Source organism: Sceloporus occidentalis, unplaced genomic scaffold (genome assembly GCF_023333645.1).
Source record: "Sceloporus occidentalis isolate IW3139 unplaced genomic scaffold, rSceOcc1.0.p SCAF_5, whole genome shotgun sequence".
NCBI classification, from domain to species: domain Eukaryota; kingdom Metazoa; phylum Chordata; class Lepidosauria; order Squamata; family Phrynosomatidae; genus Sceloporus; species Sceloporus occidentalis.
This window is the reverse complement of record NW_028316985.1, coordinates 62,600,941-62,615,304: the sequence shown is the minus strand read 5'-3', so window position 1 is coordinate 62,615,304 and position 14,364 is coordinate 62,600,941. Positions and strand designations below refer to the sequence as shown.

The following is a 14,364-nucleotide window of genomic DNA, read 5'->3' as shown; positions in this document are numbered from 1 at the left end:
ATTGCCATGGGTTCAGCCAATCACTATTTCTGGGACAAAGTAGGGATTTTTAAGAGGGCTTCCTAAATTAGCTGAAGATTGCCTCCTTTGTCCTTACTTCATGCTGTGCCATTGAGAGGAAGTATGTTATTTTAACGTTAATTTACCAAGTTGTATCACTATGAATTTGGCAGTATTGTTATATCACTTTTAAATTCAGCTAATTTTGGTTAACATGACCAACTGGGATCCCACTGTTAAATTGTCCCAGTTCCTTTCTGGAGAGAATTTACACCTAGTGCAATGTATTGCAAAATTTATTGTAAAAGCTGCTCATTTAAGAGATCAATTTATCATACAAAACAGGGTCTCGTGTTATGGAGATGAGGTATTTTTTTTAATACCCTTACTGATTTCCTCTACTCTGTTTTAGGTGGTTTGTCTTATTTTAGTCCAATGTATTTTGCACCCTATTTTATTATATCTGCTTTTTTATATATATATAGCTAATATTGGTTTTAACTTTTGACTAATTTTATATGAGTTTTTAGATGTGACCAAGTTTTATTTTGGTATGTATTCTGCTACTCGGATTTTGTATTTTGCAATTTGTATTGTATATTTCTTGATATGGTCAGCTGACTAATCAATAAACTTGTTGTTGTTGTTATAGCTAATTGGCCTTTTATTCACTGTGCTGTTATATCATTTGGATTTTGCTAATTGGTCTTTTAGTCAGAATTAGTCAGCACAGCATGAGCCACAGTTGGTATGCAAATTCATAGTTCCTGAGGCATCACATGATGATTTGTCCACCTAGACCTAGGGAAAGCCTCACAGCCATCTGGCAAGAGGACTACTGCTGGGGACATGTCCCTGAGGAACTGGTAAGTGGCTGCCATCAAGGGCTAGCCAATCATACTGGGAGTCTAGCTGAGACAGAATATCTCAAATTGCACTTAAGATATTATTCTGGGCATTGCCAGAAAATTAGCTTTGCTAACTGCTACAGTTTGGTTTAAAGTTAAGCCCATTTGAAAACCCAATTTTGCTTTCTTGTCATTGTTCTGGGCTGGAGAAGAGAGTAATCTAAACTTTAGATTCTGAATAAACAAGTACCATATATACTCAACTGTAAGCTGACTTCACATATAAGTCGAAGGCAGGTTTTGGGGTCAAAATTATGGATTTTGACATGACCTAGGGGCATGTAAGAAAGGATCTAAAGGATGAAGCAAAGGAAAACAATGCCAAAAAACTTTATTTGCCAGCAAGCATGTTTGTGCTTATCCTAAAGGCTGTATTGGGACAGTGCTTCCAGGACAGATTAGACTCTTGCCTTTCATCAGATGGATAAGTTGACTCAGTTTTGGGGTGTCAATTTTTTTATTAAATTTTGACTAAAATTTCTAGACCTGTACATGAGTATATACAGTACTAAGAAAAGCTAATATTACTCTTGGTGTATCTACACAGTTAATCAGGAAAGGCAATGGGGAAAAGAAAAGTCAAATAAGAAAAGAAAAACTGTTTTCATCAACTTCTAAAGATTTCACCAGTTACATAAAGAATTGGTACTATGGCATGTTTGGAAGTTTGATGAAGATTTTATTACTATTAGGAACTGTTAACAATATTAAAATGTGTTTCATATTATGTAACTTACCATATACGGACATACTTGTGAGCCAGGACCGAACATAAGCTCACACTGTTCGTTTACATCATACAGGGAACCAGGCAACTGTGATTGAAAGTCATAGATTCTTCCATTTGGTATGTCTAGAAGGCATTCTCCATAACCAGTACTGAAACACATTTAAACAAGCAGAATTCCTCTTATAAGGTACCTTGAATATCAACACTTTGTGAATGAATCTGGGAATGTGTATTAATCTGACACAATTTTCTTCGTACAGAGCTATCAGTGAAGCCAATTGTAGTTTTCTCAATTTATAAAAAACGGTCGCCCGCTAGCCGGGCAGACCTTCCACCCCGTGACGCTCTGGGAGTTGGGCTCAGTGGTGCGGAGCTTCCGGTCCTCCAGGGCAGCCCATTGGTTGGGCTGCCTTGGAGGAGGAGTTCCGCAGCACACGTTATGGGGGGCAGGGCTTAGGCCTATATAAGGCCGTGCTGCAGGCCCCGTCCCCCAGTCGGCACTTGGCTTCTCACGGTGCAGAGCCAAGCTAGGAAGGGAGGAAGACAGGAGCAGCTTCCCCCGCCCACCCACCGCTGTTTTGTGGTTTTTTTGTCACAACTTGGGGTGGCAGCATAGGCCAGGATCTGCACGGTGTGGTACCAGGGCTATGGAGCTCTGGTTGGGAGTCAGTAGGTACCCGGGGGTGAATAGGGCAGGCGTATAGCCACGGGAGCGCCTCCCAGTGACTAGGGGCTTAGTGAATATGTGAATGCATGGCATGTTTTGCGGTGAAGTTGTGTTCCTTAGCCCCTAGGTCATCCCAAGCGCCTGGTGGGTGCCAGGTTTTTGGATAATCAGACAAACGTGAGGTTGTTTGATTTCACAGATCCTGACCTCATGCTTGGTGCCAACCCTTACCAATTGCTTGCTAATAAAGTTGTGGCCTTTCTTCCAAACTTGTTGTTATGTGTGGTTATTTGCAGCAGCATCTGAGGCAATAAACTTGACATAAACCATATGTCATACTTTAAAACTGTGGTTATTTTACCGTGTATACAGCAATGCTAAAACTTTAGTTTATTTGAAATTTCAGTTTATTTTTTAAAAAAACATATCACAAGATTTTGAAATCAGAGATATGTCATCTAAGAAGCTTATAAACTTGAAATGTACTTACTCTAGAAACTCAGTGATGTATTTCTGGCTGCATTTTGACCAAGTCCATGGACTGGAGTGGTAGTTTAAAGTTGGAGCCATTACATGATATTGATGCTTAATTCCAACTTCTTTACATTTAAAGCTATCATCATGTGGAATATTAAACCTACACAGAAAAAAATATCCAAGGAAAAATTATGCATGTTTTGTTTTGTTTGTGTGCCTTCATGTCACCTGTCAGTTTATGGTTACCATATGAATTTCATATTTTTTTTTCTTAGGCAAGAAATACTCAGGGCAGGTTTGCCAGTTGCTTACTCTGAAATATAGCCTGCAGCACATGGTATTTGTTGGTGGTCTCCCACCCAAGTACTAACCCTGCTTTACTTTCAAGATCAGACATAATCTGGTGCCTTTCGGGTATTTAGACCTCTAAAGCTTTATACTGCTTTAACCACCATAGCTCAATTTTAGAATTGTAGTTTGTTGTGACACCTGAGTTCTCTGACTGAGAAGGCAAAATGTCTCACAAAAAACAGTTCTTAGGATTCTATAGCACTGAACTTTGGCAGTTAAAGTGGTGTCAAACTGGATTATTTCTGCTGTGTGGATGCAGCTCCTGACACATTACCCAAAGGTAATATTTAGAATAGAACCCATCTAGCTAATTTATAATCTGAACTGATGCTTTTGGAATATGGTACTCAGGTATTTTAGTAGATTTCCATTTCAATTAATTTAAAATGTTAAAGTTTGGCACTGTTCTATACGAACATGAATAGCAGATTTTAGCCCAGTAACCATTGATAAACTCCTATGCAAATGTTATGATTTATTCTAAGATCTAGAATTTTTTCTAGGATCCATGTTATCTTCCTGAAGACAGGTGAAAACATTCCAACATACTTGTAAATGACCTTTGTATATGGAAAGTGATTTTAGTAGTGCAGTATGCTGTTTTTAATGGATTTTTAATTCTGCAGATACTTTAATGAAATTTTAACAATAATTACTGTTTTTACTGTTATCTGTATTAATTTCTATAAGCCACCTTGAGTCCCAAAACTCTGAGGAAAAGCCAGAGAATAAATAAATAAATAACATGCAAGTTTGCTTTCTTTATTAAAGGTAGAGGTTTCCTCTTTGAGAAGGTTGTCATGTCTGACTGTGGAGTGCAATGCTCATCTCCATTACTAAGCCAAAGAGCCAGAATTGTCAGAGACAACTCTATGATTATGTAGCCAGCATGACTTCATGGAACATTGTTACCATCCCACCAAAGTGGTACCTATTTATCTACTTGCACTTTTACATGCTTTCAAATTGCTAGGTTGGCAGAAGCTGGGACTAGTGACAGGAGCTCATTCCATCACACAACACTTGGGCCTCAAAATGCCAACCTGCCGATCTTGCAAGCATCAGAATCAGCATCTTACCTGCTGAGCCACCACAACCGTACTTGCTTTATTACTCTTTAAAAAATCTTCACAAGGGGTGGGGTGGAATGATTGGGAAAAAACAGTTGATGTTTAAGGCCCCTCCAGCACATGCTGTGCCAAGTGTAAATCAGTCTCTCGTATGTATCTCAGGTGGATGCAACGGTCAGGAGCACCTGTTTTCAGCTTCGGCTGATACGCCAGCTGCGTCCCTACCTGGGCCGGGCTGACCTTGAAACCGTGGTACATGCTCTGGTAACCTCTCGTTTGGACTTCTGTAACGCGCTCTACATGGGGCAACCCTTGTACCAAACTCGGAAGGTACAATTGGTGCAGAACATGGCTGCTAGACTGGTCACTGGATGCTCCAGGGCCAGTCATATAACACCTGTATTGAAAGACATCCATTGGCTGCCCATTCGCTTCCGAGCGCAATACAAGGTGTTGGTTATTACCTATAAAGCCCTAAATGGCTTGGGCCCAGGGTACTTGGAGGACCGCCTCTCCCCGTACAATCCGCCCCGCACTCTCAGGTCGGGTGGGAATTATCTTTTGTCTATTCCAAGTGCTCATTATAGTGCAACACAGAGGGCATTTTCAATCTCAGCCCCCAGATTATGGAATACCCTGCCCGACGAGCTCCACACAGCCTCATCCCTTGATGGATTTAAGAGGATGCTAAAAACTTTCCTTTTTCATCAAGCTTTCCCCCTTATGAGTTGATGTTTTATTATCTGTTTTTAGATTGTTATTTGATGTTTTAACGCTGTTTTTTGCTGTTTTTATACTGTCTTTTAACGTGTACACCATTATGATCTTGAAAAAGGAATAGCGGTATATAAGAATAAAGTATTATTATTACTATTATGTTTATTTCAGACTGTCTTTATTACTCTAAAGTAAACATATGAGAGACTGATTTACAGATAGATCAGCATGTGCAGGAGGAGGCTTTAAACATCAACTCTTTCTTCTCCACAGTCATTTTGCCCACATCCCATGAAGAAAAAAAAGGCAAAAAAGTTCATTTAGAGCAAATTTTTCACGGGTTTACTTTGGAGTAAAAATTTAAAAAATCCTTAGCTGCATTTAATATAGTGGATAGTTCAAGAGACGGTGTTACAATACAAATTTGGAACCTCGAGAGTTACGCTGCCAGCCTCAGCATCTCATTCATTTGTGGCAATACTGACATATTCAGCAAGGCTGTTGTAAGTATTCACAACAATATTGCACTCTGAGCACTCCACACTGTTACTGTGGAAACAGAGCACTTACAAATTCATACTTTTATTCTAATCAAGAAGACATCTGCACTGCAAAAGCTACTTTTGTGCCCTTATGTAAGACAACTGAAAGACTCATTTGGTAGAAAAGAGATACTTACACATGTCCAAGTTCATGAGCTATTGTAAATGCAGCACTTAATCCATTTTCTTCACTAATAGAACAGCTGCGCAATGGGTCACACATTGTGCCCAATTCAGCCAAACCTAGAAAATTGAATTTTTATCTAAATGTGGAAGATATTATACATCAGTAGTGTTCTCTAAACAAATACTCATATACATATGTTCCCCAGATATATATAATAAAAATGTAGCTAAATGCTTTTCTCCAAAAGGTCAGTACACGAATTTTTACAGAACAAGATAAATTGCCTGATTTATTTATTTAGATTTTAAAAGCCCAATATAAAATTGAAATACAATATTAATACTATCATAGTCTTGTTACTTTAACTTACCTAAGGTGTCACATTTCTCTCTAGCTCTGCAGATATCTTCCCTTAAAGAAACAAAAGTCTTCAGTTAAAGAGCTACTTTTCTAAAAAAAACAACAGCAAAAAAAAAATAAAATAATAATAATCCCAGGCAACTTGCACATAATTTGCTATAGTAAAAAAATCATAACTAACTAAATCTTAGAATTGGACAGGGCCAAAAAGACCACCTAGTTCAACCCAAAGAAACTTCCAAAGAAACAGGTCCATCCCTCCACCCCTTGAGGCAGTCTATTCTACAACAAAACAGTTCTTATAGTAAAGAGTTGCTTCCTAATGTCTTGCAATATGAGTCCACTGGTTGGTCTCTGGAGCAGCAGAAAACAAACTTTCTCCATTTTCTAGATGACATCTCTTCGGATATTTAAAGACAGTTGTCATGTCACCTCTCAGTCTTTGCTTCTACAATCTAAACAAATCCAGCTCCCTAAGTCTTTCCTCATAAGGCTTGGTTTCCAGACCTTTGATCATCTTGGCTACCCTTCTCTGAACATGTACCACCTTACAATTCTTTTATAATTTTTTAATTAACTCATTTGGGGTCTTAAGAATTTCAAGGCTTTTAAAAGGCATGAAAGGCATAGATTCATAATTCTACTCCATTTCCCGCACATTGTCATCTTCCTTCTACAATGCAAAGTTATATCTGCAGCTAACACAGTACACTGAAATTAGGATGGCCACATGAAAAGGAGGACAGAGTTCCAGGACCATCAGCAGTTGTAAGGGAGAGAGAATTTCAGTAGCTGTGGCTTGCTAGGAACATAAACCCTGTCCTCTTCTTCATGTGACTACCCTACTTAAAACCAGGCTGTTCAGCTGTGATCTTAAATATATTTTCATTACATCAATGACTCTTCATTCCAATAGAGGCTGTGGCATGGGTCCTCACTAATACCGTGGGCCACTGTATAGCTGGCTTATCATCTAGAGTTAAGAAAATCATGAAATCAAGCATTCGTTCAATAAATCCTCTCTGTTCTCAATAAATTTCCTCATTCCTCTTTATCTTTAGTAATTGACATATCTGACCACATTAACCCTGGTTAATGATGAGGCTTGAATAATAGAATGTTAGAGTTGGAAATGACCATTCAAGAACAATCTAGTCCAACCCCCCTACCCCGCAAGAATCCACAACTAGAGAACTCATGAGAAATGGCCACCCAGTCTCTTGTTTAAAGACCTCCAAAGGTCCAATCTCTATAAACTCAACCACAGCAATAATGTGTTGAGTACATTTCTGGAACAGACATGGCGCAAAAACACCAATCCAAGGTGCAGAACCTCATGGATCCAAGGGAATTTTACATGGAATTCAACCAAAACTACACTCCAATTATGAGTCACATCATTAGAGATCAGGGTGAAAGTCTGATCCATGATTCTCTTGATCTCATCCACTCAAGCAAAGGATGCCACCAAGTCTATCAACTAACAGAGTATTCCCCTGGTCCACATAGACTGAACCAGAACATTTGTCTACATTAGGCCCTGCAGTGGCACAAAAACAGGGATCTGAAACCAGGGATCCTAGTGATCCTTTTTCCCTCCATTCTCTGGGACTCTGGAGAGGGACACCTTTCCTCCTTCCTTCCAGGAATACCTCACAGGAAGAGCTGGTTAGATGGAAGAGTGGAAGATTGGTGTAGTACTTGTTCTGGGCAAGGAAGAAAAGTAATGGGCCTCTCTGGGAAGCCAAGAAGCCACTGAGCCCATTCCCAAGCAGGAGCTTCTCCTTCTGCTGCTATCCTGGGAAAACCCAAGAACAGGTCCAGCAGTTCCCTCACCACTCCCACAGGGCTCCTGAAGGTTTTAAAACTTTGTGGTTCCCTCCCTTCCCTTTCACAGCTTAATGGAGGCCCTGTGGTCTCTCTGTATTCTAATGTTATCAGACAACAAAGAGAAATTATGTTGAATGATCTCATACCTGGTGATGAGAACTGCAGTGTCATGGTGAGAAGGATGACTATCATCTAAAATGTTTTGGGTTTGTTGCCATAAACAGAAATTGCGAAGAGTAGTAGCTGCATTAAAACTGATAGCTGGTCCTTCCTTTACATATGTGAACAAGGCAAAACAGAGAAGAAACATTAATTGATTTTATAATATACAGTAGAGTAAAACTTGTTCTGTACACTATATCCCAATGGCATCGGTCTTTATGAACCCTCAGATAAAAAGATTACCATATTTAGTACATCAACATACATAATATATTGTACAGTGGGACCTCGGTATCCACGGACTTGCCATCCATAGCTATGACATCCACAGATGGCAAGCCCATGTTGTCCCCAATGGCAGCCTGTGCACATGGCTGTGCTGCCATTAGGGACAGCTGGCATTCTCCCCAGTTGCAGTTTGGTAGCATGCACACACTGCCATAGGGGACGACATGGGCTTCAGCATCTGTGGATTTTGGTATCCATGGGGGAGGGGGAGGATTCCAGAACAGCTGCCCCATGGATACAGAGATTCCACTGTACATACACTTGTTGTTGTGTGCTTTCAAGTCATTTCCAGCTTATGGTGACCCCAAGGCAAACCTATCACAAGGTTTTCTGGGGCTGAGAATGTGTAAATCACACAAGGTCACCCATTGGGTTTCCATAAGCAAGGAAATTGAACTTTGATCTCCAGGGTACAAGACCTATGTTCAACACCACTACATAATGCTGGCTTTCACATACATGTGTTTGTACTGTGGGCCTTCAAGTTGTTATGGTGACCCTAAGGTGAATATATCATGGACTTTTATTGGCAAGATTTGTTTAGAGGTGTCCCATTGCCTTCCCTTGAGGCTGAGAACATGTGACTTGCCCAAGGTCACCCAGTGGGTTTCATAGCTGAGCTGGGAATCGAACTTTGGTTTCCAGAGTTGTAGTCCAACACTCAAACCACTATGTCACGCTGACTCTCTTTTCACATACATATTATGTGTCTCATACATAATACATAGAGATTGAGAGTGTGTATGGATACACCTCAAATTCTGGATGGCATTCCTGGATAAGTGAGCTACATTCCATGAAAGTTCATGCACTAATGAATCAGATAGAGAAGAACCAATGACTTTACTGAATATCACAACACTTATGTAAATCCCACTGAACAAATGGATCTATTTGAGTTGGGACTAGTAACTTGATTTTAGGCTTCAGGCTTAGATCCTCTTTGAATGTGGTAGTAAAGTTAAGCTTCACAATCATAATTACACTGGAGATCTAGTAACATTTACACTAGGGAAACACAACAGCTTCCAACTGGGCCATGATATGAGGGAGTTCTCCCAGCACACTCCACAGCCAATCAATGGCCATTTGGTTTGGGAAAATATCTATATCCCAGTGATGGAGAACCTTTTAGAGACTGAGTGCCAAACTGCAACCCAAAACCCATTTGTTTATCCGCAAAGTGCCGCGTCCCTTTGGATTTCTAGTGACAAACTCTAGTGAACTCTGTGTTGGGATGATGGTGCATGTGCCCACAGAGAGGGCTCTGAGTGCCACTTCTGTCACGTGTGCCATAGGTTCGCCACTACTGCTATATCCAGTGCAATCTTGCTGACAATGCACACATGAGGCAGGGAACAATTGTGTAACAAGGTGCTGGATATCTCATTATGCAATGTCTAGAGAAGGATCTGTGCTTCAAAACATGACTTGTGTACATAAGCATAAGTCTCACTGACAGGATTCTAGCCTTTATCTTTAAGGTGCCACAGGATTCTGATGTTTTTGCAGCAAGAAGCTAACACAGGTACCCCTTTCAAAATGTTTAAATTATGACTCCGGAAAGTCTGTCCAATTAACTGATCACAAAAATTGGTTAACAGGTTCTGTGAACTTGGCTGGAATATTATGTTAACTATTGACTGAAATGATCACTTCAGACAGTACAAACATATCCCAAATTCACATCAAGCAGTATGAACATATCTAAACATTTGAACCAAACTATGTGCTCAAATACTTGTACAAAATACTTCTGAAAAATAGCTGTAACATTACTTTTGTATTAGAAGTATATTTATTCATTTGTTAATTTGATTTATTTCCCATCTTTCTCTCTGTGCAGGATCCAAGGCAGGATTGGATTCTGTATAGTGGCTTTGGATCCTAAAGGCGGGATACAGACCGCCAGAAAGAGGTGGCCGGGAGCCGCCTCTCTTTTCCGCGTAACCACCAGGGACGTAGCTAGGATTTTAGGAAGGGGGGGTCCAGACTAAGTGCCACCATTATAATGGGGCTTGAGTGCGGCAGCGCAGCAGCACACACCATTCATTTTTCTAATGGAAGGGGGGGGTCCGGACCCCCAGAACCCCCCCCCCTTGGCTACGTCCCTGCAACCATGCGGCAGCAACCAAATTGCGTGGCGCGGCTAGGCAGAAAGAAAAGGAGCACTGAAAAGTGGCTCCTTTTAGCACCGCCACAAACTGCCTGTGGCGGCACGAGCATGCCGCTGCCGCACATGCCCATCTGGACAGTGTGCAGCAGTGACATCACAGCTGTGCGTGCCATGTATACGGCGCCGCACAGCTGTGATGTCCTGGTGACGTCCTAGGGTTGTGGGGCATCTGGAAACGGCACCCCAAGGCAACCCTAGCACATTGTCAGGATGTGCTAAAGGGCCCATTTGTATAGGGCCAAAGTGAGTTAGAGTAAGTACAATTTCAAGGATTCACAATTATCAATTTAAAAAAGTCTACTTGTAACAGAGCAACTCCTTCTGATATAGGAAATGAACCTCTGAACCAGCAACAGGAATTCAACACCCAAACAGGTGGTGATCACTCCATCATTTAGGGGTATAGCCACATTCCCCAAGTCAGACCATGAGCCAGCCTGAAGATCCAGCCTTCAGGGTGGTCCAAGATCTCCAAGACTGTATAAAGTATTCATGCACACACACCAATTGATGAATGTTTATGAGTCCATAACCAATTAATTAGAACTGATTTTCTGAAGTATTAACATAATTATGTGTTAAAAATAATATTTCAATTTCCTTACCTGTTCATTGTGAACTACAATTAATTTTACAATTATTATATTTATTTGATTTCCTATACTTGCATCTTTGTAGATTGTTGCAACCTGAATAAACAAAAACAAACATATTATTATGCTATTATATGTTGTCTTTATTTTCTATAGAAAGAGAAAATCAATGTTATCCTGAATCACAAAATTTTATATTTGCATTCCTCTACGTAAAAAATGTTCTAGTGCTGTATTGAAAAATATAATATGAATGAATACTGTTCCAATAATTACTGCTTCTTACTACTTAAGAATTACTGAGACTTGGATCAGCTGCAGAATCCAACAAACTGCTTCTAAATAATAATTCTCGGGGATGAGGTTGGGCTATTTGTGGCATAACAGATGTTGCTGGACTTCTGTTTTCATCATCTCCAAGGATGATGGTAGTTGGAATCCTAAAATCTAGTGGGCACACATATTCTGATATAATGAATGAGTGGGCTATATTGCAGCCCACTTGATTATTAACATTTAAGACAAATGTATTTTCACAATGCAGACTGCGAACATATGCATATTTTACCAGCAGAAAGCCACAGTGAACACAAAGGTCCCTGGGGCAAAATAGACAGGCCGGAAGGAGCGGCCAGAAGCCGTTCCCAACCTGATCACCCTGGTGCCACAGTGAACAAATGCTGTGGCCCCGTGGATGCCTCCTGACATGGTCCCAAATTGACTGCAGCAATGAGTGGAAAAAATTCGCTCCTTTTGGGGCCGGTTTTGGGTCACCTTAAGCAGGCCCGGCATGGCCCTGGGGCAGCTTCTGGGCATCCTCATAATTTATTTCTGATTTGTGGCAACCCAAACATGAGACAGTAAAGGGAGTTTCTTAGCAAGATTTGTTCTTCCTCTGAGGCTGAGAGTATGACTTGGCCAAGACCACCCAGTGGGTTGCCATGGCTGAGCAGGGATTAGAACCCTGATCTCCAGAAACATAGTCCAATGCTGAAACCACTTCACCATGTTGTCTCTCAGTATCTGAACTACTGTTTAATTTATTCCTTTATTCAATGAATTTACATAAGTTTATTATTTATTAAGCCTATCTGCATAATGGTTGGCAACTCAAAATCCCCAGGTAGTTCAACTTAAAACTACATATTAAAAAAGTATTAAATCAAATAGAAATGTTGAAAATAATACAAATAAAATCAGTTCAAAATATTCAATAATCAGTACAAAATGAGAGCAGCAAAAATAATTACTGAGAAAAGAAAAGAAGGCCTACATGTTTTCCAGCACATATTTGAAAATGATCACTTGTTCTGCCTTTCTAATATTCTGGGGAGAACAGTTCCAAATGATGGGTGCTCCCAATGAAAAGGGTCATATTTGTGCTATTAGTATATTCGTTGTGGGATCAATAAGACCTCCATTTAAGATATCAGTGGTCAACTTGGATACATTAACAGTAGAGAAAAGGATCTATTAGATAACCTGGGGAAAATATTTAGGCTTTCCTATGACATCAACTGCTAGATGCTTCCCACAGTGAATAATACCTTGAAAAGGATGGGGGGAGGGGGGAGAGGGTGGCATATGATGTAGCGGGGGGGAAAGATGCTATCATTTCCAAAGCCTAAATCAGCCCTGAGCCCTCATCTTTATTTTTAATATTTTTGAGCATTGCTCTTACTTTTTTTCTTTTTTCTGCTAAGGTTAGTTTGATTGTTCCTTGCATATATTTGGCTTTAAGTGCATCAGTCACTGCACATTTAGTACTGTACAAGCAACTATTGCCTAGTACCTCTTACATAATTACTAGTCTGGTTGAAAATTAAATTAAATATTGGGTTGATCTGTATGTCCATAAAATTAAATGCTGGGTTGATATTTCTTCTTATACATATTCATGAATTAAGTATGTCTGTTTTTTTAAATTTCTGTATTTGCATGTACAATTCTATTTTTGTTTAACATTGCACACATTTAATGTAACATTGTGCATATTAGCATTGTAGTTGCTTGGATAAATGCATGGAAGCCATGGCAGTTAGGTGTTCAATGTACCAACAGCTCTGTACTGTCTAAATCTGTCTACAAACAATAGCCTCCATCCCCTCAGCATAGTATAAATGCCCTCATGTTGACATATCACTCACCCATCCATCCAGCCAACTGACTGGAAAGGCCCAATTCCAGCCTGCATGGCCATTCAGTGCTTCAAAGCAAGAAGACTGAAGAAATGTCTGGCTACTTCCCGATAGCCAGACACACGATGATTAGAAAGGGTAACCCCTGCAGACCTTAAGACTGATGTTATCATTATGCATCTGGCCATGGTATTTGGGTACAAGACACTTCTTTGATCATGCCTTCTCACGATGAAGCACAGAATGGCCATGCAAAGAGGCTTCAGTTAGGGGTGGTGAATTTGGGCACTGCACAGGGAGGATGTTCTTGTAAAAGAATATCCACATTTGAAACAAAATTTACATGTGCAGATGTATCTAACTGAATTCTAGCCATGATGTCAAAATTGACAGATCTTTCAAAATGGACATTTGTAACATTATTGGAACCACAATATTATAGTCTCTAGTTACTTTGCACCATGTCCACTATATCTCTTGCTTTGAAAAAGCCATTAGATCCTTGATGCACACTGGGCTGATTTCTCCCTGCCATTTTCCTCCCAGCTTGGAAAAGAAGTAATGGAATTCCCTAGACTCTGGGGTGTACTGCAACATTTCTTCTGAGTACAGCTAGTAATGCAGTATGGGAAGCTGCAACTTGGGGAAACAAACATACAAACAAACAAATGTAAAGTACTGTGGTCTTATACTTTTACATTTATTTGGATTGTCGCCATAATTTTGAAGGCTGCACTCTGGGTGGTAAAAAACAACAACATTATTTCAAACAATGAAAGGTACCCAGGAATAGCTCTTTTAGCTATCTGATTCCTCTATATTGAAATTGGTTACTCTATACTGAAAGGGATCCTTTCATGAAAGTCAAGTGTATACTGAAATACATATACTGTAACATAGGTTTACTTACTATTGACATTAATGTTAGTACATAATGCTGTAAGTTCCGTCCATGGTGCTGAACCATTTTAGCATCAGCTGTAACCATCACCTCTACATATCTTGGATAGGATAGGAAACGTTTCCTCCGGGAATGTGGATTGCTTCTGTCTATGGACAGGTTTTTAGAAGCATATTCTACAACTGTATGCTCCTGAAGGATATTTATAGTTTTCATTAAGCTGCTCTCATATGGAAATGGTAAAGTGCTTTTCTTTGGGTCTTCTGAAAGATAAAATGAAAAATTAACATGTGCACATACAGTTTACAAGACACCATAATTCTAAAC

General features: G+C 39.9%; 1 protein-coding gene across 1 annotated transcript in view; it reads right to left on the bottom strand.

The window, feature by feature from the left end:
* Positions 1 to 14,364, bottom strand: part of ADAMTS20 (ADAM metallopeptidase with thrombospondin type 1 motif 20) — a 105,461-nt gene that overhangs the window by 59,559 nt on the left and 31,538 nt on the right. The window contains exons 4-10 of the mRNA XM_089524267.1: positions 14,047 to 14,300; positions 11,011 to 11,094; positions 7,926 to 8,050; positions 5,960 to 6,000; positions 5,600 to 5,705; positions 2,796 to 2,942; positions 1,646 to 1,787 (exon numbers count right to left, since the gene is read on the bottom strand). Coding sequence (XP_089380393.1) covers positions 1,646 to 1,787; positions 2,796 to 2,942; positions 5,600 to 5,705; positions 5,960 to 6,000; positions 7,926 to 8,050; positions 11,011 to 11,094; positions 14,047 to 14,300 — 899 coding nt within the window. The remainder of the gene's footprint in view (positions 1 to 1,645; positions 1,788 to 2,795; positions 2,943 to 5,599; positions 5,706 to 5,959; positions 6,001 to 7,925; positions 8,051 to 11,010; positions 11,095 to 14,046; positions 14,301 to 14,364) is intronic.